Raw genomic sequence first — 27,307 nt, forward strand, 5'->3', positions numbered from 1 at the left:
CTGAAAGCAAAGCAAAAAGAAACCACTATAAAAGGGGACTAAACAAACTGGCACATGCAGTAACATATGGGCGGTGATTCAGCACAGCCCCAGCCGGAGCTAGCTGACCCGCACTAGCAGAGATTAACAAAACCAGATCAAATTCAAACAGAATAGAAAATGAACCACTTAGCTGAACATGCAGGGAAAGAGCAGGAGACATCAGACCTCAGGAGGCACAAGAAAAAAATCACCAGCAGGGATAGAGGGAGTCAGCTGTCTTAAATCCCAATCAGAAACCCCAGATCTCCAATCGACTTCCTCATTATCAGGTGGCAAGCCTCTGTCAATCAGATCAGCTCCACTACCTCCAGTAACCACCAGAGGGAGCCCAGAAAGAGAACTCTCAATCTGACCAGCTCCACTATCTTCAGTAATCACCAGAGGGAAGCCAGAGAGAGAATTCACAACAGATTTAGACAAGCTTGGACAATGGGCACTGACTAATAGAAATGGTATTTAACCCCTTCCTGACATGAGACGTACTATCCCGTCCATGGGACCCGGGCCCCTATGCCCATGGACGGGATAGTACGTCTACCGCGATCAGCGGAGCCCACGTGGTGAGCGCCGCTGATCGCGGCCGGGTGTCAGCTGATTATCACAAAAAATAATCCAAAAAATAAAAAAAAGTGTTAAAATAAATTAAAAAAAATCGCCAAATAAATTAGAAAAAAAAAAAAATATTCCCCCAAATAAATCCATTTTTTAGAAATAAAAAAAAAACAAATAAAAGTACACATATTAGGTATCGCCGCGTCCGTAACGACCCGCCCTATAAAACTGTCCCATTAGTTAACCCCTTTAGTGAACCCCTTAAAAAATAAAAATAAAAAACGAAGCAAAAAATAATGATTTATTATACCGCCAAACAAAAAGTGTAATACCGCGCGATCAAAAAGACGCATATAAATATCCATAGTACCACTGAAAACGTCATCTTGTCCCGCAAAAAACGAGCCGCCACACAGCATCATCCGCAAAAAAATAAAAAAGTTATAGCTCGCAGAATAAAGCGATGCAAAAATAATTATTTTTTATATAAAAGAGTTTTCATTGCATAAAACTGACAAAACATAAAAAAACGACCTAAATAAGGTATCTCTGTAAGCGTACTGACCCGAAGAATAAAACCGCTTTATCAATTTTATCGCACGCGGAACGGTGTAAACGCATCCCCCCAAAAAAAATTCATGAAACGCTGGTTTTTGTTCATTCTGCGTCCCAAAAATCGGAATAAAAAGCGATCAAAAAATGTCACGTGCCCGAAAATGGTACCAATAAAAACATCAACTCGTCCCGCAAAAAATAAGACCTCACATGACTCGGTGGGTCAAAATACGGAAAAATTAGAGCTCTCAATATGTGGTGATGCAAAAACTATTTTTACAATAAAAAGCGTCTTTTAGCGTGTGACAGCCGCCAAACATAAAAACCGCCATAAATAGTAAATCAAACCCCCCCGTTATTACCCCATTAGTTAGGGAAAAATAATAAAATTAAAAAAATGTATTTCCATTTTTCCATTAGCGTTCGGGTTAGGGCTGAGATTAGGGTTAGGGGTGTGTTGGGGTTCGGGTTGGAGTTAGAATTGGGGGTTTCCACTGTTTGGGCACATCAGGGGCTCTCCAAATGCAACATGTCGTCTGATCTCAATTCCAGCCAATTCTGAGTTGAAAAAGTCAAATGGTGCTCCTTCCCTTCCAAGCTCTGCCATGCGCCCAAACAGTGTTTTACCCCCACATGTAGGGTATCAGCTTACTCAGGTCAAATTGCAAAACAATTTTTGGGGTCCAATTTCTCCTGTTACCCTTAGGAAAATAAAAAATTGGGAGCAAAAATATCATTTTTGTGGAAAAAAATGATTTTTTTATTTTCACGCCCGAGCGTTATAAACTTCTGTGAAGCACTTGGGGGTTCAAAGTGCTCACCACACATCTAGATAAGTTCTGTGGGGGGGCCTAGTGTCGAAAATGGGGTCACTTGTGGGGAGTTTCAATAGTTTAGGTACATCAGGGGCTCTCCAAACGCACATGACACCCGCAGACCATTCCATCAAAGTATGCATTCCAAAATGTCACTGCTTCCCTTCCGAGCCCCGACGTGTGTCCATACAGTAGTTTTCTCCCACATATGGGGTGTCAGCGTACTCATGACAAATTGGACAACAACTTTTGGGGTCCAATTTCTCCTGTTACCCTTGGGAAAATAAAAAAATTGGGGACTAATTGATCATGTTTGTGGAAAAAATACGATTTTTTTATTTTCATGCCCGGGCATTATAAACTTCTGTGAAGCCTTTGGGGGTTCAAAGTGCTCACCTCACATCTAGATAAGTTCCTTAGGGGGTCTAGTTTTCAAAATGGGGTCATTTGTGGGGGGGTTTCCACTGTTTAGGTACATTAGGGGCTCTCCAAAGGCAACATGACACCCGCAGACCATTCCATCAAAGTCTGCATTCCAAAACGTCACTACTTCCCTTTCGAGCCCCGACGTGTGCCCATACAGTAGTTTTGTCCCACATATGGGGTATCAGCATACTCGGGACAAATTGGACAACTTTTGGGGTCCAATTTCTCCTGGTACCCTTGGGAAAATAAAAAAATGGTGACTAAAAGATCATGTTTGTAGAAAAAATACGAATTTTTTATTTTCACGCCCAGGCGTTATAAACTTCTGTGAAGCACTGGGGGGGTTCAAAGTGCTCACCACACATCTAGATAAGTTCCTTAGGGGGTCTAGTTTACAAAATGGTGTCATTTGTGGGGGGTTTCCACTGTTTAGGTACATCAGGGGTTTTCCAATCGCGACATGGTGTCCGATCTCAATTCCAGCCAAAAACGTCAAATGGCGCTGCTTCCCTTCCGAGCTCTGCCATGCGCCCAAATAGTGGTTTACCCCCACATGTGGGGTATCAGCGTACTCAGGACAAATTGCACAATAACTTTTAGGGTCCTGTTACCCTTGGAAAAATAAGTATTGAGGGTGAAAAGATCATTTACGTGGAAAAAAATATGATTTTTTAATTGTACGGCTTTATGTTATAAACTTCTGTGAAGACCTTGGGGGTTCAAAGTTCTCACCACACATCTAGATAAGTTCCTTGGGGGGTCTAGTTTCCAAAATTGGGTCACTTGTAGGGGGTTTCCACTGTTTAGGTACATCAGGGACTCTCCAAACGTGACATGGCGTCCGATCTGAATTCCAGCCAATTTTGCATTGAAAAAGTCAAACGACGCTCCTTCCATTCTGAGCTCTGCCATGCGCCGAAACAGTCGTTCCCCCCCACATATCAGGTATCAGCGTACTCAGGACAAATTGCACAATAACTTTTGCAGTCCAATTTCTCCTGTTACCCTTGGTAAAATGAAAAAAATTGAACCTGAAGTATTTTTTTTTGTGAAAAAAAGTTAGATGTTCATTTTTTTTTAAATATTCAAAAAAATTCCTGTGACGCACCTAAAGGGTTAATAAACATCTTGAATGTGGTTTTGAGCACCTTAAGGGGTGCAGTTTTTAGAATGGTGTCACTTTTGGGTATTTTCTATCATATAGACCCCTCAAAGTGACCTCAAATGTGATGTGGTCCTAAAAATAAAATGGTGTTGTAAAAATGAGAAATCGCTGGTCAACTTTTAACCCTTATAACTTCCTAACAAAAAAAAATTTTGGTTCCAAAATGCTGCTGATGTAAAGTAAACATGTGGGAAATGTTAGTTATCAAGTTTTTCGTGTGCTGTATCTCTGTGATTTAAGCGCATAAAAATTCAAAGTTGGAAAATTGCGAAATTTTCGCCAAATTTCCGTTTTTCTCACAAATAAACGCAAGTTATTTGAATGAAATTTTACCACTAACATGAAGTACAATATGTCACGAGAAAACAGTGTCACAATCACCGGGATCCATGGAAGCGTTCCAGAGTTATGACCTCATAAAGGTACAGTGGTCAGAATTGTAAAAATTGGCCCAGTCATGAACGTGCAAACCACCCTTGGGGGTGAAGGGGTTAACAGGCAGAAATGCAAGATCCTACTTCTGGGCAAGAAAAACAAAAATGACATCTACAGAATGGGAGGAATAGCACTAAGCAGCAGCACGTGTGAAAAAGATTTGGGTATACTAATAGATCACAAACTGCATGAGTCAACAGTGTGATTCAGCAGCAAAAAAGGCAAACTCAGTTCTAGGATGTAATAAGAGAAGTATAGAGTGTAGATCACATGAAGTAATTATCCCTTTTAACTGCTCCTTGGTCAGGCCTCATCTAGAATTCTGTGTCCACTTCTGGGTATACATATAAAAGACATTGAAAAATAGGAGCTAATTCAGAGAAGAGGTACCAGGATGGTGAGTGGACTGTAAACTATGTCCTACGAGGAACAGTTAAAGGATATGGGATTTTTTCCCTTGCAAAAAAGAAGGCTAAGAGGAGACTACAAATATCTGAAGGGATGTCACAGTGTAGAGGGATCATACTTATTATCATTTGCTCATGTAAACATGATATTAGATATTCAAAAAACTTTTTGACAGTGAGGGTGATCAATGAGTGGAACAGGCTGCCACGCAGAGGCGGCAGTGAAAGACACGTGGCTGTGAAGACAGGTGGCCCGGCGGTGGGCAGAAGCGGCTCTGAGGGTGCAGGTGCTCGAGCATGATCCACAGTGAGGGTGGCCATCCTGAAATTGGCTACTACTGTCACTTGGGCAGTGGTGGGAGGGAATATTAAAAAATTCTCTAATGCAATCATCTCCCTGCCCGCTGTTATGAGCAATCAAAGTGTCATTAGGTTCCCGTAAGCCGAGGCCACATCTCCGGTAGTGGTTGCAAGACTGTCAGGGTCTCATACATGCTGATCCGTTACTGAATCATTATCTGGAACCTCGCCAATGAAACAGTTAAAATACACACAGCCAGTGGTGAAAGTGTCTAAGCTCTCGACTGCAGCAGACATCATCATCCCAGTCAGCCCGAGCCGCATCCTCGGCAGGGGATGCTTGGCTGTCAGGATCCACTACGCAGGGGACTGTTACCTTACCAGATCAGTTGTCAGTGGTCCTGGCAGCAGGAACTTTGGAGGGGGCAGCAGGAGCATCAGAGGATGCGGAGAAGCGATCAGCACTTGCAACTGTGAGCAGTGAAGTAAATGCTGAGCAGATACTTTTGTGACGTCGTTTCATGGAGGCTTTTAGAAAGGGGGAGAGGACAATTCATGTAGAGGGAACAGAAGTGCATTTATCCTTTTGGATAAACAGACAATGGCTTACTGCTTTCCAAGAGAAAAAGGAGGGGGGACTGAATGGTCCCTCCCGACAGTCAGGCCAGAGGTTGCCAGGAGGAATGTGGTCCGCTTTCGCTGGATTGGCAGTCAAATGTGTCCGTCAAAGAAGAGGATTGGTGAGGTCCTCGTCCAAGAAGAGGATCGGTGAGGTCCTCTTTAAGATGTATTTCAGGGCTATTGACATTTTTGTCCCAATACATCCTTATGGGACCCCAACTTTCAACATCAGCTTTGTTAGATCATCTGTTAGACAAGATGATTTCAGCATCTTGTCTGGGGCCAGGACCTTCATGATGAAGTTGAAGTGTCTGGGTAGTACTGAAAACTACATCCCTGTGGAGGCCTTTCTGGAAAGGGATAGGATCCAGATCTTCTACCAAGGGCAACTGAAGGTCTGCTACAGGTGCAGTGAATCCATCCACTTCAGTGTAGGCTGCAAGATACAGACATCTGTCTTGTGTGGTGGTTGGGAGGGCCATCTACCTACATCATTTAGAGACATTAGGTGCCACTTTTATGGTGACCTCGGTCACGCATACAGCCTATGCCCTCGTTCTTTTGCTAATGCCATCGCTGGCCTGGCAGGAGGGATGCTTAGGGCTACTTCTGATGATGTAAGCCCTATGAGGGTAAGTGGTAGTAGTGGCAAGAGAGCTGAGGGGCTAGTGAGGTAAGAGAAGGTCATGCCAACCTCTTATTAGAAGAGGCTGGATAAGTGTCAAACGGAGAGGGGGCAGGGAGAGCCTCAGATTGCTGGGGTAATACTTTTCACTCTTCTGAAACTGGCGAACTTGTTGCTAAGACCCTAGGGGTGGAGGTGCTAAGCGAGAAGATCAGGAGGCTGAACAGAGAGGAGGCAGCTGATCCACCGGAGTCATTGTAATATAAAAGTTTTGATGAGGACAATGAGGACAATGGGGAGAAGCCTAAAGTGAAGGGTGTCAAGGTTACACAAAAGAGGGAAAAATTGAGGTGGAAGGGTGAAAAACCCTCCACTTTCCCTGACTCTTCCTCACCCGGTATCTAAGGAAGGTACCAGCGGCTCTCCTCTGGTTGTCCTCTCAAACCAGTTCCAAACCCTCGATGACTCTTTTGAGCTGGAGGTCGAGGGCAAGGTTCCGGGTGTTAGGAACGGCGGAACGCACTAAATAAAAATAATAATAAAGTGCATTCGCCGCTTGGGGTCCACCGTGCAGTAGGTGGTATAACCGCTGCTAAGCGGTGGCAGGAGCAATATGGCGGTAATGCGCACAGGGTTAAACGTCACCCAGGTGCGCAGAGCAATCTCTGTTAAGTCACAGAGATGCCAAATAAACACAAATAAACAGACTGAGCCTGTTGAGGTCACAGTACTCAGTATAAATACACACACGGTATCAGGTCACAGGAGTAGCCCAAGACGGCGAAACTACGTCCGTCTAGACCTACCGTGTGCGGCGTCGCAGCTGCGGACGCTAAGGAGAGCTGCTACTGCAGCGCGGCGTGGACACTGCCGCTAAACAACAAAGCTATGACGCAAGCGCAATGTCGGACGCTAGCAGCTGTGGATGTTGCAGCAGAGGAGCGCTGGCGCTGATTCTAACTCAGTCCCTAACCACATACGTAATATCAGAGGGAAGGGGTTTTATAATGAGTCATTCACCAGAATCATACATCCGTCCTCATACACACAGCAGCAAGTAAGTCTATACTAGCGCATGGCGGAACAGCCATGCGCGCCTTTTATAGCAGCCGGGACCTTCCGCACGCTTCCAGATCTCTGAGATGGACCAATGAGATCTGGAGCAGGACCTGAGCACATGACTCCCGATCTCCAATGGGAGATTGTCCCATGAGCATGCTCAGTAGGAGGACAGAAGGACTTAGCCTCAGGAGAGATTTGTTGCAAGGCAATCTCCTCTGCAGTAGATAAACAGCAGGATACTGCAGAATGTGAGGGTCTGGATCCCTGCGGAGTAAACGCAGAAATCCGACGCCGAATATTACCCCCCCTCCTAGGGCCCCCTCCTCCCTGAGCCTTCTGATCCACCAACTTGTGCCCATCAGAGATATAGGCCTCAGACTCGTCTGAAGGCAAGTCTGATGTCCCAGTAGGTGACAGAGAGACCCGGGACAAATGGAAGACATCAGGGGCGGCAAGATCGCCAGGTTTGAGAAGGGACCCGTGGGAGACAACGGGAGCAGAAGTTAAAGTGGAACGCCACCGTGTGTCGGCAGGCGTCTCCATCCTTCGTTTAAGGAGGCTATTCCGAGCACAAAAGGCGCAGGCCCGAATATATTTTTTAACATCTCGAGCCCTGTGCAGTCACCAGTAAGACCCTGCCAGGAGTTTTGTGGTCTGCATATAGCCACAGTGACCACCCCTCCTGGACACGTGTGCCCACGCGAGAACCTTCGGCCGAAGGCGGGGAGGAACAAGGGTCTTGCCTGGCAGCACAAAATTTGGCCGTTGCGGGGCACTGTTGTTCTGAGAGACTGCGTGTTGACAAGTATAACCGCAACTGGAGTCTTGTGCCATTCGCGCCTGGAGAACAGCGTGAGACACCTCCATGGGCTCTGGGGGTGGAACCTCTGGCTCGGGTAGTTCCAAAAGCTCTAAAAAATTGGGAGCCGAGGTAACCTTCCGTTTGGATTGAGCACGCTCCATACCGCACTCCGAAAAACGGAGGTCAATGCGGGTGGAAATGGCAATCAGCTCCTCCAAACTTGCAGGAACCTCTCTGGTAGAGAGAGCATCTTTAACATGCTCCGCCAAACCTCTCCAAAACACAGGGATGAGGGCTTTATCGGACCACTCCAGCTCGGAAGCCAGTGACCGAAAACGGACGGCATACTAACCGAGAGAGAACCCTGAGTCAAAGCAAGAAGTTGAAGAGAGGTGTCGTGCGTTACCCGTGGTCCGAGGAAGACCTGCTTAATAGCTGTTAGAAAGTGAGCAGCAGTCTGAACCTCTGGGTCACCACACTCCCATAATGGCGTAGCCCACTCCAACGCCTTGCCCGACAGAAGGGAAACAATAAACCCCACCTTGGCCCGTTCCGTAGGGAGTCGCCCAGCCAGTAGCTCCAGCTGAATAGAGCACTGGCTGATGAAACCCCTAAAGGAGGCGCCATCGCCAGAAAATTTATCGGGCAACGGGAGGCGGGTAACTGTCGGCGCGAGGGAGGACGTGGACATACGGGAAACCGCGTCTGTGATTGCCTTTACAGCAGCTTCGGTGGATTGTGCAGCTGAGAGAGCCCTCTCAAGAGTGGCCAACCCGCCCTCAAGCTGCCGAATACACTGTAACAGTTGCTGCTGTTCTGCCATCACTAGCCAGACCCTGGCGCTAGTATAATGTTAGGAACGGCGGAACGCACTAAATAAAAATAATAATAAAGTGCGTTCACCGCTCGGGGTCCACCGTGCAGTAGGTGATATAACCGCTGCTAAGTGGTGGCAGGAGCAATATGGCGGTAATGAACACAGGGTTAAACGTCACCCAGGTGCGCAGAGTTAAGTCACAGAGATGCCAAATAAACACAAATACACAGACTGAGCCTGTTGAGGTCACAGTACTCAGTATAAATACACACACGGTATCAGGTCACAGGAGTAGCCCAAGATGGCGGCACTACGTCCGTCTAGACCTACCGAGTGTGCGTCGTCGCAGCTGCGGACGCTAAGGAGAGCTGCTACTGCAGCGCAGCGTGGACACTGCCGCTAAACGACAAAGCTATGACGCAAGCGCAATGTCGGACGCTAGCAGCTGTGGATGTTTTTTAATGTATTAGATAGGGACTGCTTCGATAGGGGTTACCTTGACGTGGTGGAGCAGCTTGGTGTACATTTTTTTGCGCAAAAAAACGTATCGACTACATATCCTGTATTTGTTATCCAGCACTTGCTGATTACTGCCATTTTTTATTGCAGAGTATTTTTGTAAATCTGTCATTCTGTGTTTTCTTGTTGTATCTCAGTTAGTGGGTGGTGTGAGCATTGTCTGATCGACGTGTTCACACTTGTGCATGTCACATGTGTGTTTTTAATCCGCTTTTTTTCCTTGCTTAGAATGGTTTGGGAGACCCCACCCCTCTCTTGTGTGATGTGCACATAAGAGCAGTCTCAGACCACAAGCCCATACTAGGGAGCGGCCTGTCTGAATCCTGTTCATATTAGACACTGTTCACATGTTCAGGTTTTTAATACATTAGATAGGGACTGCTTCGATAGGGGTTACCTTGACGTGGTGGAGCAGCTTGGTGTACATTTTTTTGCGCAAAAAAAGTATCGACTAAATACCCTGTATTTGTTATCCAGCACTTGCTGATTACTGCCATTTTTTATTGCAGAGTATTTTTGTACATGTCATTCTGTGTTTTCTTGTTGTATCTCAGTTAGTGGGTGGTGTGAGCATTGTCTGATCGACGTGTTCACACTTGTGCATGTCACATGTGTTTTTAATCAGCTGTGGATGCTGCAGCAGAGGAGCGCTAGCGCTGATTCTAAATCAGTCCCTAACCACATACGTAATATCAGAGGGAAGGGGTTTTATAATGAGTCATTCACCAGAATCATACATCCGTCCTCATACACACAGCAGCAAGTCTATACTAGCGCATGGCGGAACAGCCATGCACGCCTTTTATAGCAGCCGTGACCTTCCGCACGCTTCCAGATCTCTGAGATGGACCAATGAGATCTGGAGCGGGACCTGAGCACGACTCTCAATCTCCAATGGGAGATTGTCCCATGAGCATGCTCAGTAGGAGGACAGAAGGACTTAGCCTCAGGAGAGATTTGCTGCAAGGCAATCTCCTCTGCAATCTCCTCTAAAGTAGATAAACAGCAGGAGACTGCAGAATGTGAGGGTCTGGATCCGGGCGGCGTAAACGCAGAAATCCGACGCCTAACACCGGGGGTGGCATCAGAGGGGCTTCTGAGGGATGATGGGTCCCACTCTCTGGGGGGCACTTTTTCTCCAGGTGAGGTGACCAGTTCAGAGAAGCACCCACCCTGATGATGCTGTAATCAATTAATGTTGACAGCATTAAGTCAGATGTGGCTAAATTTGTGGCCTACAGTTTTTTTTTCAACCAAATTGAGGCTGAAATTTTTTTTTGCAAGAGACCAGATTAATGGACATGGGGACTATAAACAAAACCAAAAGAGAATGGAGAAGTGGACCCTCCTACTGGTCACTTACAGCAGAACTGTGTAGTGTGGTGGCAGTCTTCTTTAAGACCACAGCAGTGGAATGTCGACAAGTGATCCTGCTTGAAATGGGAAGGTACCTGTTCTTGGATGTCTTCATTGGCTCATTAATATCTACGGACCGCAGTCCAAGTGGGACCGGAAATGTCTCTTCTTGAAAATCAAGCCTTATGTTTTTACAAGCCGGCAAGTGGTCTATTGCAGCGCAAGACCTCTTCCTGCACTGCAAAAGGCGCCGCCAGACAATCAGAGGCCAGAAGCTGACATCAACGCAAACATCATCAATGTATGACATCTGTCGAGCAAATGTACCCCTGCTGTCACTTCATTGACCTACAGGAAATAGTGGTCTCCCACCTGTTGATCAGATGCACACTTTATTCCCCTACCAGTATACAGTAGTTGAGCAAATATACCTCTGCTGGTTGTATATCACCTGCTACTAATTGTTTTTAGTTCGGAATACTACTAAACTTCAAGCCTGAATTTGAGGCCATATCATGTGCAAATTAGCAAATTATTTAAATTTTTCGACCAGTGGATTGGTCAGATTACCTCCAGCTGAGCTAAGAGGCTAGTTAGGATCGCCATCGCTAACCTTGGGTTAGAGAAGGCTCCTCCATGAGTATTCTCCTGCAGGGGTTGGTTTCAGCCTTTGATCCAGGAATGGGAGAAACATGGGTGAATGAAGGACCTGCACGTACCGCACGGACAATTTTCAGCACATGACCCCGGAAGAAGGTCAAGGAGAAACGTGCGTCGGGATAAGGGGGAACGTCCGGACTATCCACTTCATCTGCGGTCCAAGTGTTACTAGGTAATGCGGTCTATATGATTTCTACTTTTAACTGGAAATGATACAGCGGAATAGGTCTGTGATGGCTTCCATTTGTACAGTCCATCCTACACTCTGCTGCCCAACTAATCCACCTGTCTCCACGCTATTCCCAAGCCTTCCCCCTATGCCAGTCCCTTCACTGGCTTCCTATTGCCCAGAAGCTCCAATTCAAAGCCCTAACCATGACATACAAAGCCATCCACAACCTGTCTCCTCCATACATCTGTGACATAGTCTCCAGGTACCTACCCGCACGCAACCTTCGATCATCTCAAGATCTCCTTCTCTACTCTCCCCTTATCTCTTCTTCCCACAACCGCATACAAGACTTCTCCCGTGCTTCCCCCATACTCTGGAACTCTCTGTCGCAACACATCAGACTCTCACCATCAAAGGAAACCTTCAAGAAGAACCTGAAGACCCACCTGTTCCGACAAGCCTACAGCCTGCAATGATCCTCGGTCTACTGAACCACCGCCCGACCTGCTCTACCCTCTCCTACTGTATCCTCACCCATCCCTGTAGACTGTGAGCCCTCGCAGGCAGGGTCCCCTCTCCTTATGTATTGTGTGTCCCTTGTCTTACACATGTTTATTATACTTGTCTAGATTTCCCCTTTTCACATGTAAAGCGCCATGGAATAAATGGCGCTATATAAATGCCTAATAATAATTCACTTTTAATAGCCACTTTCCTTATACTGCACTTCTTCTATTGGCCACTCTCTGTCAGTCCTATGCCCAGCACCTTATTTATAAGCCCTTATTATATGTCATTTTTTTGGTGCATTTGTGATTTTTTGGCTTATGATTATCATTTACCTTATTTTGCGGATTATAAACCGCACCGGATTATAAGACACACTGGATTATAAGTCACACCCCAAATTTTGAGGAAAATAAAAAGGGGTCCCATGGTCACCATGCGTAAAGTGAGCGCTTCATGTGCAGATGGTACCCAGGGTCTGGAGGAGAGGAGACCCTCCTCCATGCCCTGGGTACCATATTCCTGTAAAAAATTGAATTAAAATAAAAAATATGGATATACTCGCCTTCTGGCAGCCCCCGATCTCCTCAATGGCGATCCAGGTCCTCAACGGCGCTGTCGGCAAGCTCCATTCCCAGGCGTGCTTCGCGAGAATGACCTTTGTGACGTAGCGGTCATGCAACCGTGACGTCACAAAGGTCATTCTTGCAAAGCACGCCTGGGAACAGAACATGCCGGCAACGCCATTGAGGACGGGGATCGCCGCTGAGGAGATCAGGGGCCGCCAGAAGGTCAGTATATCCATATTTTCAACATTCTATATTTGGTCACATGATTTGGGGATTTATTTAGACTCTATTATTGCTCCATATTAGGTAGTGGATTCATGAGTATATATACTTTTATCTAGGAACCTCTCACTCATTTTTTTTTTATATATTAAGGCTTTTTTCAGTAGGTCTGTTATTTGACTACGTTTACTGCATTTGCACTTTATACTAACGTTACCTTAACTTTAATGAGGGGAGACTGTTATGGATCCGTTTATGTACTTATTGGCCTCAATGATTTATTAATAATAATAATAATAATAATAATAATAAATTTTATTTCTATAGCGTCGACATATTCCGCAGCACTTTACATTTCAATTTGATGATTTGGGTTTTTCCCTTGCCCGCCTGTTTTCCTCTCCGCTTTCAAGATTTTATTTATGGGTCTATCTAGTGTGCTGTGATCTAATTTATGGGTAAGTATACTAAGATTTTATTTATGGGTCTATCTAGTGTGCTGTGATCTAATTTATGGGTAAGTATACTAAGATTTTATTTATGGGTCTATCTAGTGTGCTGTGATCTAATTTATGGGTAAGTATACTAAGATTTTATTTATGGGTCTATCTAGTGTGCTGTGATCTAATTTTTGGGTAAGTATACTAAGATTTTATTTATGGGTCTATATAGTGCGCTGTGATCTAATTTTTGGGTAAGTATACTAAGATTTTATTTATGGGTCTATCTAGTGTGCTGTGATCTAATTTTTGGGTAAGTATACTAAGATTTTATTTATGGGTCTATATAGTGTGTTGTGATCTAATTTATGGGTAAGTATACTAAGATTTTATTTATGGGTCTATATAGTGTGTTGTGATCTAATTTTTGGGTAAGTATACTAAGATTTTATTTATGGGTCTATCTAGTGTGCTGTGATCTAATTTATGGGTAAGTATACTAAGATTTTATTTATGGGTCTATATAGTGTGTTGTGATCTAATTTATGGGTAAGTATACCAAGATTTTATTTATGGGTCTATATAGTGTGTTGTGATCTAATTTTTGGGTAAGTATACTAAGATTTTATTTATGGGTCTATATAGTGTGTTGTGATCTAATTTTTGGGTAAGTATACTAGCCGGCTTGGATGTGGTATCTACGTGTCGTTTATTCACTTGTTTTTATGGCTCATAATAAAATTTGTTTTATTTACATGCTATTTTGTACCAATAAAAATTTGATTCTCATTTTTTTTCTAATTTGCTCTTTTGTCCATTTTTGTCTTGGGGTGCTCATCACTAATTAGCAGCACAGAGGGGAGGACACTGCTGCTGTGCGCGATGGCGTCACTGCGGAATGGCGCCATTCCCTACCTGGGCCCGGCTACACAGGCTAGGAGCGCCGTATACCCTCCATACCCCCCAAAGCCCACCTACCTTCATTATAGACCCCAAATCCCACCAGACACCCCCTCACTATACACCAAATCCCACTACACACCCCATACTGTACACGCTCATTTCACCAGAGAGCCCCCTCATCACACATCCCTCAAATTACACCTATCCTCACCACAGACCCCCACATTCTCTACCAGACACCCCCAGACACCAGACTGTGTACACTGGAGGCACTGCCCTCTCTCCACCCGCAGCTCCTCACCTCATCTACACAGTACTGTCCCACTCCCAGAGCGCTTCGCCTACAAGCGGCCACGTGACCACAGTGTGGCACGTGACCATATGACGTTGTACGTGCCAGGAGCCCATCCATTCTAGCATCTACCCTAAGGTAACCGGGGAGAAGTCAACATGGCGGACTACGAGAGCGCCCAGAAAGGGGTCCTGCGGCTCAAAGGCATCGGGGAGCTCAGCGCGGGGAAGAAGTGAGTGCTACCGACCTGGAGTGGCTATACCTGGCTGGGTACAGACTGATGGTGACCCCCGCCTGAGACGTGCTTTCCTCTCACAGCTAATGCTCAGCAATGTCATTGTAGTTCCAAGAAGTCTTATTAACAGATATAGAAATAAAGACCACCATGAAAAGGTACACATGTACAAAAGAAGTGAGAGAGGACACCGGTAAGGGAGGTAATGCCATGGGTGTATGATATGCATATAGATGCTAAAACCTGATTATACTGACCAAAATGCAAACATGTATACACACATAATAAAAAATCATGTACGAATACATAGAAACGGAGTAGGCAAGAAATGGAATGTGCTCAGAATTACCAAGAAAGGAAGGTTCCACAACGCATATGTCATGAAAATAGTAATGGACCCATGCCACCTCAGTGGAAATCAATAACTATTAGTGGGCTGGTTAGTAGATACAAATTCATAATAGGCACAATGGTGTCCAGTGATTCAATACACAAAGAAACCCATCCGAAGCATTTCAGTGCGAAACGCGCGTCGGGTGTGGTGGGTCTCCCGAGCCCTCGTTGAGGTAACACTATATGCTTCCTGTTCACGCCATTATTATTTGCTGCTTTGCACTGTCAATTTATGCCTTATATAGGCAAGCAGTTTTTTTTTTGATGCAGCGTTTCTTATTTGTGTTTTGTATCACTGGACACCATTGTGCCTGTTATGAATTTGTATCTACTAACCAGCCCACTATTCTATATTTACTTCCATTGAGGTGGCACGTTTCAATTACTATTTTCATGACATATGCGTTTTGTCCTGTAGTATAAACCTTCCTTTTTGGTGGTAATTCAGTGCACATTATATTTTTTGTATACTCAGTTTATATTGGATCTTATAAATGATTTTTTTTTTTTTTTTTTTACTATATGTGTATACATGTTTGTGGTTTTTTTTTGTTTTTTTTCTTGTCAGCATAATCGTGTTTTAGCACTGTCGTTCTATAATGCATATACCCATTTAATTATCTCAGGTGTATCCTCCCAGTTCCTTACCTGCGATCTGTCTTACTTCTTTTTACATGTTTTTCTGTGTTTTTTGTAATCAAGAAAACTGTACCTTTTTTTTTAAAATTGTGGTCTTTGTTGGTAGCTCTTTCTTTGGCGGCTTCTTATTTAGCTCTACAACCTTTACATTTTATAGGATTATAATTCTTGGTGTATTCATATAGGAATAAAGTAACATTTGTACACGTTTACACCCCCCACCACCATTGTCTGTCCTGTCTACACTACGTATGTATGGTACACATTACACAGCCACAGTCTGTCCCATGTACACTATGTGTGTATGTATAGTACACCGTCCGGCCCGTCTGCACTATATACAGGTGCTTCTCACAAAATTAGAATATCATCAAAAAGTTAATTTATTTCAATTCTTTAAAACAAAGTGAAACTCATATAGTCATTACAAACAGTGATGTATTTCAAGTGTTTATTTCTGTTAATGTTGATGATTCTGGCTTACAGACAATGAAAACCTAAAGTCATTATCTCAGTAAATTGGAATAATTCACAAAAAACACCTGCAAAGGCTTCCTAAGCGTTTAAAAAGGTCCCTTAGTCTGTTTCAGTAGGCTCCACAATCATGGGGAAGACTGCTGACTTGACAGATGTCCAGAAGGCAGTCATTGACACACTCCACAAGGAGGGTAAGCCACAAAAGGTCATTGGTAAAGAAGCTGGCTGGTCACAGAGTGCTGTATCCAAGCATATTAAAGTATAGTATAGTGGTAGAGAAAGGTGCACAAGCAACCGGGATAACTGCAGCTTTGCAAGGATTGTTAAGAAAAAGCCATTGAAAAATTTGGGGGAGATTCACAAGGAGTGGACTGCTGCTGGAGTCATTGCTCCAAGAGCCACCACACACAGATGTATCCTGGACATGGGCTACAAATGTCACAGTCAAGCCACTCATGACCAATAGACAATGCCAGAAGCGTCTTACCTGAGCCAAGGAGAAATAGATCTGGACTGTTGCTCAGTGGTCTAAGGTGTTGTTTTCAGATGAAAGTAAGTTTTCCATTTCATTTAGAAGTCAAGGTCCAAGAGTCTGGAGGAAGAGTGGAGTGGCCACAATCCAAGCTGCTTGAGGTCTAGTGTGAAGTTTCCACAGTGATGGTTTGGGAAGCCATGTCATCTGCTGGTTGTAGGTCCACTGTGTTTTATCAAGACCAAAGTCAGCGCAGCCATCTACCAATATATTTTAGAGCATTTCATGCTTCCATCTGCCAACAAGCTTTTTGGAAATGCAAATTTAGTTCTCCAGCAGGACTTGGCACCTGTCCACACTGCCAAAAGTCTCAATACCTGGTTTAAAAACAACAGTATCACTGTGCTTGATTGGCCAGCAAACTCGCCTGACCTTATCCCTATAGAGAACCTTTGGGGTATTGTCAAGAGGAAGATGAGACACCAGACCCAACAATGTAAATGAGCTGAAAGCTGCTATCAAAGCAACCTGGGCTTCCATAACACCTCAGCAGTGCCATAGGATGATCAACTCCATGCCATGCCGCATTGATGCAGTAATTGATGCAAAAGGAGCCCTGACCAAGTATTGAGTTCATTTACTGAACATACATTTCAGTAGGGAAACATTTCGGATTTTAAAATCATTTTTCAAGTTGGTGTTATAAAATATTCTAATTAACTGAGGTAAGGACTTTGGGTTTTCATTGGCTGTAAGCCATAATCAATATTAACAGAAATAAACACTTGACATGCATCACTCTGTTTGTAATGACTCTATATGAGTTTCACTTTTTGTATAGAAGAACTGAAATAAATTAACTTTTTGATATTCTAATTTTGTGAGAAGCACCTGTATGTATGTGTGGTACTTGTTACACACCAAGTCTGTTCCGTCTACACTGTGTATGGTACACGTTACACACCCACAGTCTGTCCTGTCTACAATTGTGTGTATAGTACACCCACAGTCAGTCCCATCTATACTATGTATGGTATACTTTATACAGTCAGTCTGTCCCGTCTGCCGTATGTACAGTATGTATAGTACATGTTACACACCCACTGTGTAACCTATGTATGTATGGTACACGTTACATAGCCACAGTATGTCCCGTGTACTGTATGTATGTTACACACCCATCGTCTGTCCCATATATGTATAGTGCACTCAACACCGCCACCGTCTGTCCCGTATACACTATGTAGAGTACACGTTATACACGCATTTTGTCCTGTCTGTACTTTGTATGTATTACACATTATACACCCGCCGCCTCACTATGTATGTATAGTACACGTTACACACCCATCGTCTGTCCCATCTGCACTATGTATGTATAGTACATGTTACACACCCTCTGCCTGTTCCGTCTGCACTATGTATGTATAGTACACATTACACAGCCACAATCTGTACTATGTATATATAGTGCACACAACACAGCCACCGTCTGTCCCGTATACACTATGTAGAGTACACCCATCTTCTTTCCCGTCTGTACTATGTATAGTACACGTAACATACCCAACGTCTGTCCCATTTACAATATGTATGTATAGTACATGTTACACACCCACCATCTGTCCGGTCTGCACTATGTAGAATACACGTTATACATCTATTGTCTGAGCCGTCAGCACTATGTATGTATGTATAGTACACATGCCACAGTCTGTCCCATGTACACTGTATGTGTATGTATGGTACATGTTGCACACCCACCGTCTGTACTATGTATATATAGTGCACACAACACAGCCACAGTCTGTCCCGTATACTCAATGTAGAGTACACGTTATACACCCATCGTCTTTCCCGTTGTACTATGTATAGTACATGTAACATACCCAACGTCTGTCCCATTTACACTATGTATGTATTGTGGTGCAGTAACCTCTGTTAAAGCTAGGGGGCGCTGTATATGCTACTCAGAATATGCATGTGGGCGTATGTCTGAACGCCCATGATAAAGCCTGTATGTGTCTGGCTGTATGTAATAGGACCTGTAGTGAGGTCATGACCATGTGATCCATACCTCACTTGTGGGTGTGGTCATGTACCATATAGTGTGACTGAGGTCTGGTCACATGGGTTGTGTGTTTTGATCCTGAGTGGTCCGAGTGCAAGGTCCCGGAAGGCCTGTGTGTGTTGGAAGTGTCTGGGACTGAACTTCCTGGAGAGCACATGGAAAGACCCGGACCTGGTAGAGTCTGTGACGGCTCTGTGTAGGGAAGCTACTGCCCGGCTGTGGCTCTGCAACTGTAGACAGCCTAGTGAGCAAGGCACTGTCTGGAACAGTGATCCAGGTGCGGCTGCTCCCCTGATAACCCGTGAGGGATAAACTGTAGTAACACTGACCGGGGTCAGTAAGAGACTTTGTATGTTTTACATGGTAACGCTGCATGCGTGCTGGACATGACACAGCCTGTGTGCCCACAGGCCTGAGAGTGAAGCTCTACTATGGACATTAAGAATTCGTCTGTCTGATGTAAGACTGTTTGCTTTGTGTTCCTGTGACATTGGTTTATTTCCTTCATAAACCAAACAGACTGTTACTTTAAGCAAAAGTGTTCCTGTGTGCCTCAATATCCTCGCCAAGCGAGTCAATCCCTGTCCACTCATGTGGTGGATCTCTACAATTGGTGGAGAATGCTAAGGGCACTCTGGTAGCCTTTTTGCCAGGGGCAATGGACGAGGTCTACAAAGTCAGTTGCTACGGGCAACGGTCCAGGAGGCACGTGTGAGGTGTTTTGCTGTGACTCGGTAGGGTCACGAAGGTGACAAGCATTTGGCTGTAACTCGGCGGGGTTATGAAGCTTGCTGTGGATCGGCGGGTCCACGAAGACGGCGCAGCAGAAGCGTGCAGAGACTTGTGGTAACAAGAGCTGCAGTCACAGTTTCAGCAAGAGGTTCTACAGCATCAGGAGCTGCAGTGACACCAGCAGCCGCTTGTGGTCGGCAGCTGGAGGTGCCGGCAGGTTTGTGGCTACAGCAGGAGCTGTGGCAGTGCCAGCAGGAGCTGGTGGGGTGTCGTAAAAGGACATCAGAGGTCCAGTGCAGACAATCTTTTAAAGGGCCAGTAGAAGCCTGAGAGACATACCTGTTCTGTGTGAATTGGACCTGAAAGAACCGTGCGGAGTCCACGGGTTGAACTCCAGGGAGGGGTGGTGTTCCTAAAGGGGACGGTAATTCAGACAGCAATGGGTGCCAAAAAAAGGGGTGGAGTCCCCAAAAGGGGCGGAATCCCAAAGGGAGTAGTGGCCCAAAAAGGGTGGAGTCTCAAAAGGGGCGGTATCCCAAAATAGAGTGGTAACCCAAAAGGGGCGGAGCTTCCCGAAGTTAAAAGGGTGGCACAGACAGACTGCTCCCAGGAGCAAGTGTACTATATCTGCTATATGAATTACCCACACGGTGAGAAGCTTCAGGGGTGTGCCCTGCTGATGACTGGGGAGGATGGGCTTGGAATGGTTGATTCTGGGGGCTCGGTGACCCTAGTGAGGACTGTGCCAGAGAAATGTATAATGTCCGAAAGGAAGATTGCGGTCATCTGCATCCATGGGTGCATCAAGGACTATGTAGTAGCCATGGTGATACTCGAGACAGACATGGACATTAAAAACCATGATGTCGCTGTAGTCCCGAACTTAACCTGTCCGGTGATGGTAGGCCGGGACTCTAGGCTGCTTTCAGACTTGTGGGAGGGGGGAAGTCCTCTACAGCAGGAGGATGGAGGCCTCTCTACTGATGGGGTGGCGTTCCTTAAGGCAATAGCACTTCCCACAAAGGACGGGTCGGGCATAGGGGCTACTGGAGGAAGGGATGCGTCTGCCCAATTTACTGACCTGACGTCACCTGAAGGTTACCACAGTGTGACTGATCATGATGTGGTAAATAAAAAGAGCAGAGTTGACACCCAGATAGAGAGTATCTTGGGGGTTCACCGTACTGTGTGGTGTGACTGTGACGTGTTATTGCCAGTAGGAACCACTAAGACTGAGTCTAATGCTGTGCAGACTGCAACTCGGACACAAGGGAATGACAGTGCTTCACAAGATGGAGACGGGGAAGCTCCAGGAGTGGAGGCTGACACTGTTAGCGGTGGGGACTGCTGGTTCCAGGATGACTGATTGGGTGGTGGTGACTCCCATTCAGACGGTGACGACAGTGGAAAAGAGTGCAGTAATACTGACTCAAGTTTAAATAGCAGGTCTTCCTCCCGTCGCTGGAGGCGTAAGGGCCAAAAAGGGACTGAACAAACTGCACCCTCAGACAAAATAGAAGGGCTGCCGGAGAAGCTGGCAATTCGACCGATGTCACACGACAACTAGAGGAATTAATCGTCAAGCTGACACAGGAAATGTGCACCTGGAAAGAGCGAGATGACCGTTTCCACCAGGTAGAAGCACGTGTCCTAAGCTTGGAGAAAGAGCGTGAAGAGGTCTGTCAACAGCTGGCAAAGGAGAGTTTGAATGTGGCGAGTATGGAAGTTGCCAACTCCGTACAGTTGGAGCGGGTGCATCACTTGAAGTCCGAGCTTTCGGCAGTCAAGGCACAGTTTGGAGAGAAGGAAGCACAGGAGGTCCAGGACCTCGTTAAGTGCTCTAGTGAGAAGAATAGGTAGCAGATTTAGAGGCCGAACTAAAGGCAATTAAGGAGCATAACGTACAAGAAAAGGACCTGAGACAAACGGCTGAGCATGGAGTGGATGAGCTGGAGAAGGAAGTCTCTGAGCTCAGAGGTCACCTGTCAACATGGCACAGTGTGAATACGGCCTTAAGAGAAGACGTGGAAGTGCTCAGAGATGTAGTAAGAGGTCTTCCACAAGAGGAGGCGTTGGTGGTTGAAGACTTACAGCAGCCGTGTCCAAGCGATAACAAGGCAGAGTTACAAATACCTATCTTAGAGAGAGGGCCTGAAGAGTGTAAAACTAAGGAAGACTGTGCGCTGAGAACGGAACAAGACAATCGCCCGGTTGTAGTAGAGGTCTTGACGGAATATTCCGTGACCAAGCGAGAGCCTTCCGTCTATGAAGAGAGTGAACCCTCGACCTTCAAGTGCGTGATAGAGGTATCCGAAGACGTGCAAGAAGCCTGTACCAGTGAGGGTGTGCATGAGGCTTTTAAAAAGGCGGTCAAAGCGTGTAGGGTGCACTGGGCAGATGATCATGTTGAGTAATGTGAAAGCCGCTTGACGTCTGGAGCTTGCGAGGGAAGCTAAAAATCGTCTGGGCTTGGTGGAAGACGTAATTCCGGTACACAAACATCTGGTGGGGAGAGTCATTTGAAGTTTTGGAAAAGTGATGCAAGATGTTGTGAATAGATCTGGTGTGGCGAGGGTGAGGATACCACCTGATGATGAAGTCCAGGCATCTGGTGAAGATGGCATGGTTCCATTCATTGTTGTGGGCTCCGTGGAAAGCCTTAGGAACTTCCGAATGCTCCTGGAATATCGGGTAAAGTATGTGGGGGAGAGAGCAGATAAAGCTGGACCGAATGCAGATTGATAAACAAATGCAGAACATAAGGTGGCGGCCGCCACGGGGTATAAGGACCAGAAGGTACCCTCCAAATAATGAAATGGCAGGTAGCCGAAGACTTTCAGCAAGACAAGAACGTCGAGAATCTGCAAGTGGCAGTTCTACTCTCAGTATGAGACTGAGAGACCTGGACAGTAGCTCCTGTGATGTACGAGATGGGTCAGACTCAGACCAGACAGTGGGCTCGACTGTGAGACTTATGACCACACCAACCGGGAGAGCCGGTCATGGAGAGAAAAGTCGGGTGACGGGGTGTACTGGAAAACTGTGGAGACTAAAAAGGGTCTGGTGACACAGACGGACGGTGACTGGAGGACCAAAGCCCATGGCCGATATACTGACTGCTGGGCGCGGGGGAGGCCGCATACAGTTGTGATGCCGAATGACACCCAAAACAGACTGACGGTCTTCTCGACTTGTAGGGCAAGGTGACCGTGGGTACCCGGTCTCGAGGCACCTAGTGTGACAAATGTTGAAGCCCACAAGTTTGAACAGGGGCGAGGGTATGTGGTGCAGTAACCTCTGTTAGAGCTAGGGGGGCGCTGTATATGCTGCTCAGAATATGCATGTGGGCATATGTCTGAACGCCCATGATAAAGCCTGTATGTGTCTGGCTGTATGTAATAGGACCTGTAGTGAGGTCATGACCATGTGATCCATACCTCACTTGTGGGTGTGGTCATGTACCATATAGTGTGACTGATGTCTGGTCACATGGGTTGTGTGTTTTGATCCTGAGTGGTCCGAGTGCAAGGTCCCGGAAGGCCTGTGTGTGTTGGAAGTGTCTGGGACTGAACTTCCTGGAGAGCACATGGAAAGACCCGGACCTGGTAGAGTCTGTGACGGCTCTGTGTAGGGAAGCTACTGCCCGGCTGTGGCTCTGCAACTGTAGACGGCCTAGTGAGCAAGGCACTGTCAGGAACAGTGATCCCAGTGCGGCTGCTTCCCTGAAAACCCGTAAGAGACTTTGTATGTTTTTACCGCTGAATGCGTACTGGACATGGCATGGCTTGTGTGCCCACAGGCCTGCTAGAGCGAAGCTCTACTATGGACATTAAGAATTCGTCTGTCTGATGTAAGACTGTTTGCCTTGTGTTCCTGTGACATTGGTTTATGAAGGAAATAAACCACACAGACTGTTACTTTAAGCAAAAGTGTTCCTGTGTGCCTCAGTATCGCCACCAAGTGAGTTAATCCCCGTCCACTCGTGGTGGATCTCTACAATTGGTAGAGAATGCTAAGGGCATGGGGTGTTTGGATGTGCGGCGTGCCGCTACGGGTGTTCGGTGCTGTGGGAGCTCTGCCAACATTTTGTGAAAGGCCAGAGCCCCCGCAGTTGCATAGTTTCCTATGGGGTGGATTTCGGGAAAATGGCTGCTGGGGGCGGCGCATGCGCAGATTGAGATCTCGGGAGATGAGATTTCAGCGCCGAGATCTCATCACCCGAAATCTTGGTGCCGAGAACTCCATCTGCACATGCGCCGCCCCCGAGAGCCATTTTCCCAAAGTCCACCCCATAGGAAACCATGCAACTGCGGGGGCTCTGGCCTTTCACAAAATGTTGACAGAGCTCCCGCAGCACCAAACACCCGTAGCGGCGCACGGCACATCCAAACACCCCCTCATCCCAGCCTGTGGCCTGCAGCAATGCTCCACTCTTGCCTCCTCCAGCAGCGACCCTGGAATCCTGCTTCATCGCAGCCACCACTCCCCAGTAAGCAATAAGACACATGGATTATAAGAAGCACCACCAATTTATTAAATAGGAAAAAAAAACTTTTTTTTTTTTTTTTCTCCTCAAAATATGGGGTGCGTCTTATAATCTGGAGCATCTTATAATCCGCAAAATACGGTAAGTCATCAGGGCAGCTAGTTTCTCCAACCATGAGCGAAGAGGAAAGCCAAACTAAAACATCAAGCATAAAGAGACAACATATACTGGACTATTGATTTATGCAGTTTATTGAAAGTTTAGATATGCTTTAAGCAGTACTCACCTTAATCCTGCTTTCCTGTTCACTCCAGAAGTTCTGAGTTGAATGCAGGCATTCCTTCCCTGTGTGTCTTTTTCCCCTTATCTGTAGAGGAGCTTCATTGCTTATCATGAACATAAACTGCAGCACAGATTCATCTCCGCTAAAAGTCTAGCTAGACTTTGGATCAGGAATAGGACAGACATTTATAGGATATTTCATAACTTTCCCAAATTCTTATGAAAAAATGTTCCCCACAAACTGCATTGAACTACTGTACCCAATTTATTATATATTTTTGGAGACTGTCCATTATATACAGACTCTAACTCCGACTCCACCAAAATTGGCTCAGACTCCGACTCCACGACTGACTCAAACTCCACAGCCCTGCTCTTAAAGGGAAGGTGCCGTGTTTTTTCATAATTTAATGTAAAAAAGAAAATAGTATAAACAGATATTGTCCCCTAAGCTTGACTTAGTGGTGTGTATGTTTTTTGTTTTTTTGTTTTTCCCTGTATTAATGCAGCCACTGGGGGCTGCCATCCTTTCTGGCTGCTGATCGACACTTTCCATGCTCATTTACGGCAGTCCCTGGGCATAAGACATAACAGTCGGCCCCCGACCCTATCTCTTTCATTGCAGCTGCATCAGGAGTGAACTGGGCACGCCTCTGTGGGCAGCTCAATTCACAGCTGTAGGTGTGGCCAGGCACCATCTTATTAGAGCCCAGTGCTTGCCTTTTAGCTCCACTTACACTCTATTGCAAGCCCTGGATGCTGTACTGTTCCAGCATAACAGGGCTTGGATGTTCACTCTGCACATACCAGCTGCAGGAGAGGGATACAGGACGAGCTCCTGGAGACCGAGCTGCTCTTTCCAAAACACCCGACCAGCTGCAGCCCCTGATCTTGCAAAACATAGGAGGAGCTGCTCCGTGCTGTTCCAAAACACTTGGCAATCTGCTGGACATCTAATCCTCTCCTGTGTGATACTGTGTGCTGAGCCGTGTATCTAATCCTCTCCTGTGTGATACTGACTGCTGAGCCGTGTATCTAATCCTCTCCTGTGTGATACTGACTGCTGAGCTGTGTATCTAATCCTATCCTGTGTGATACTGACTGCTGAGCCGTGTATCTAATACTCTCCAGTGTGATACTGACTGCTGAGCCGTGTATCTAATGTGTGATACTGACTGCTGAGCCGTGTATCTAATCCTCCTGTGTGATACTGTCTGCTGAGCCGTGTATCTAATCCTCTCCTGTGTGATACTGACTGCTGAGCCGTGTATCTAATCCTCTCCAGTGTGATACTGACTGCTGAGCCGTGTATCTAATCCTGTCCTGTGTGATACTGACTGCTGAGCCGTGTATCTAATCCTATCCCGTGTGATACTGCTCTCCTGAAATACTCTGTGCTGCTGTCACCCTGTTCCTCCACCATATATCTCCCTCTGTGCCTCCCATAGACCAGTACACTGCTCTGCTGCTGTCACCCTGCTCCTCCACCATATATCTCCCTCTCTGCCCCCCATAGACCAGTACACTGCTCTCCTGAAATACACTGCTGCTGTCACCCTGCTCCCAGAATCCTTGCTGCCTGCCATCCTCGGTGACCGAAGACCCCATTCCTCACCTCAGATCCTGTCCTGGCGATGTGTGAAAGCGAGGCGACAGGGGCCTGTTGTATGGTGGAAGGAGCAGGGTGACAGCAGCACAGAGTATTTCAGGAGAGCAGTGTGCTGGTCTATGGGGGGGCACCCTGTTCGGTGCCAGGGATTGTACATAGAGCGCTGTGTTTTATACACCTGGATGGACCGTCTGCTTATCTCCTCCACAGAAATCCAGGAAACATTTCTGCTGATTGATGGCCTGTTCTGATCCAGACTTTGCATGCAAAGACAGTCAGTAACTTTGCAGGCCCCATCAAAACGCTGCTCACTGTGTTCCTAGATGTCATCCTCTCTTTTCCCTTAGCAAACACCCAGAAGGGGAGGAGAGGAGTGACATCACACCCATGTCAGCAGATTCCGCCCATAATTACTGCAGGGCAGTAATGTGAGCTAGTTGTACACTAGGTTTTTGTGCCAAATTTCAGTAGCTGCTCCCCCTAGTGTTGACGAGTGGAAATGCCAAACTTTTTAAAATTATTTTTCATATTTTTCAAAATTAAAAACAAATGATAATATTTTTTAAGAAAATGTAAACATTAATTCTTCACATTTTTTTTCAATTGCTGAAAAAAAAATTTTTGGATGGCACCTTCCCTTTAAGCACATTTTCTTCCCTGAAAATGCACAGAAAGCCTGAGGTATGCACTGCACATGTCTGAGGAGGTAGCAGTGACGCAGCCAGCTGTTACTATCTACTCTGCAAATCTCTCAGCTGGCAGTATCCTACCTCACCACTGTCTCCCTGGGCATGCATCAATGAAGCCAGGGAGCATACATACTGCACATTCTCAGGGTGGCAGAGATATGCAAAAACGTAGCGGTGGCACTGCTTTTGCAAACCCTGTTATTCCAACAGGGGCACAGTAATATGATTTGTGGGACTGTTAGTCTTGGGAAAAACACCCCGCCATAATGACTAGTACCCTGATTTTCAGATTCCTGCCCAAATGAAATAAACAATTTTATATAAATTAAACAGCAAAAGAAAGGGGCTTTTTGAAATCAGTAGTAAGATGTGGACATGGGGAAGCTGTCAGGTTCCCTGTAATTCCTTGTCTTGTGACATACAGTTGTGGCCAAAAGTATTGACACCCCTGCAATTTTGTCAGATAATACTCAGTTTCTTCCTGAAAATGATTGCAAACACAAATTCTTTGTTATTATCTTCATTTAATTTGTCTTAAATGAAAAAAAAACACAAAAAGAATTGTCCTAAAGCCAAATTGGATATAATTCCACACCAAACATAAAGAGGGTGGACAAAAGTATTGGCACTGTTCGAAAAATCATGTGATGCTTCTCTAATTTGTGTAATTAACAGCACCTGTAACTTACCTGTGGCACCTAATAGGCAAAGGCATCAACATAGAGTTTACAGGAGAAAAAAAGAGGCATTCAAAGAAAAAAACACGGTCCCTACAGTCAAACATGGCGGAGGTTCCCTGATGTTTTGGGGTTGCTTTGCTGCCTCTGGCACTGAACTGCTTGACCGTGTGCATGGCATTATGAAGTCAGAAGACTACCAACAAATTTTGCAGCATAATGTAGGGCCCAGTGTGAAAAAGCTGGGTCTCCCTCAGAGGTCATGGGTCTTCCAGCAGGAC

General features: G+C 45.8%; 2 protein-coding genes across 4 annotated transcripts in view; one reads left to right on the forward strand and one right to left on the reverse strand.

Moving 5' to 3' along the window:
* Positions 1-27,307, reverse strand: part of LOC141049741 (uncharacterized) — a 214,271-nt gene that overhangs the window by 153,948 nt on the left and 33,016 nt on the right. The window contains exon 1 of one of the 2 annotated variants that reach the window (XM_073546480.1): positions 14,274-14,350. The exons of the other annotated variant lie outside the window; for it this stretch is intronic. The gene's annotated coding sequence lies outside the window, so the exon portion shown is untranslated. Of the gene's footprint in view, positions 1-14,273; positions 14,351-27,307 lie in introns of those variants that run through there. 2 annotated transcript variants of the gene reach the window in all.
* Positions 14,319-27,307, forward strand: part of FAM32A (family with sequence similarity 32 member A) — a 29,025-nt gene continuing 16,036 nt past the window's right edge. The window contains exon 1 of one of the 2 annotated variants that reach the window (XM_073546503.1): positions 14,319-14,496. In XM_073546503.1, the coding sequence (XP_073402604.1) occupies positions 14,423-14,496 (74 nt within the window). In that variant the 5' untranslated portion in view covers positions 14,319-14,422. The other variant, XM_073546512.1, reaches the window with a different exon arrangement.

The sequence above is a fragment of the Dendrobates tinctorius genome, unplaced genomic scaffold, assembly GCF_039654945.1.
Source record: "Dendrobates tinctorius isolate UK_male_01 unplaced genomic scaffold, ASM3965494v1 ptg000011l, whole genome shotgun sequence".
NCBI classification, from domain to species: Eukaryota; Metazoa; Chordata; class Amphibia; order Anura; family Dendrobatidae; genus Dendrobates; species Dendrobates tinctorius.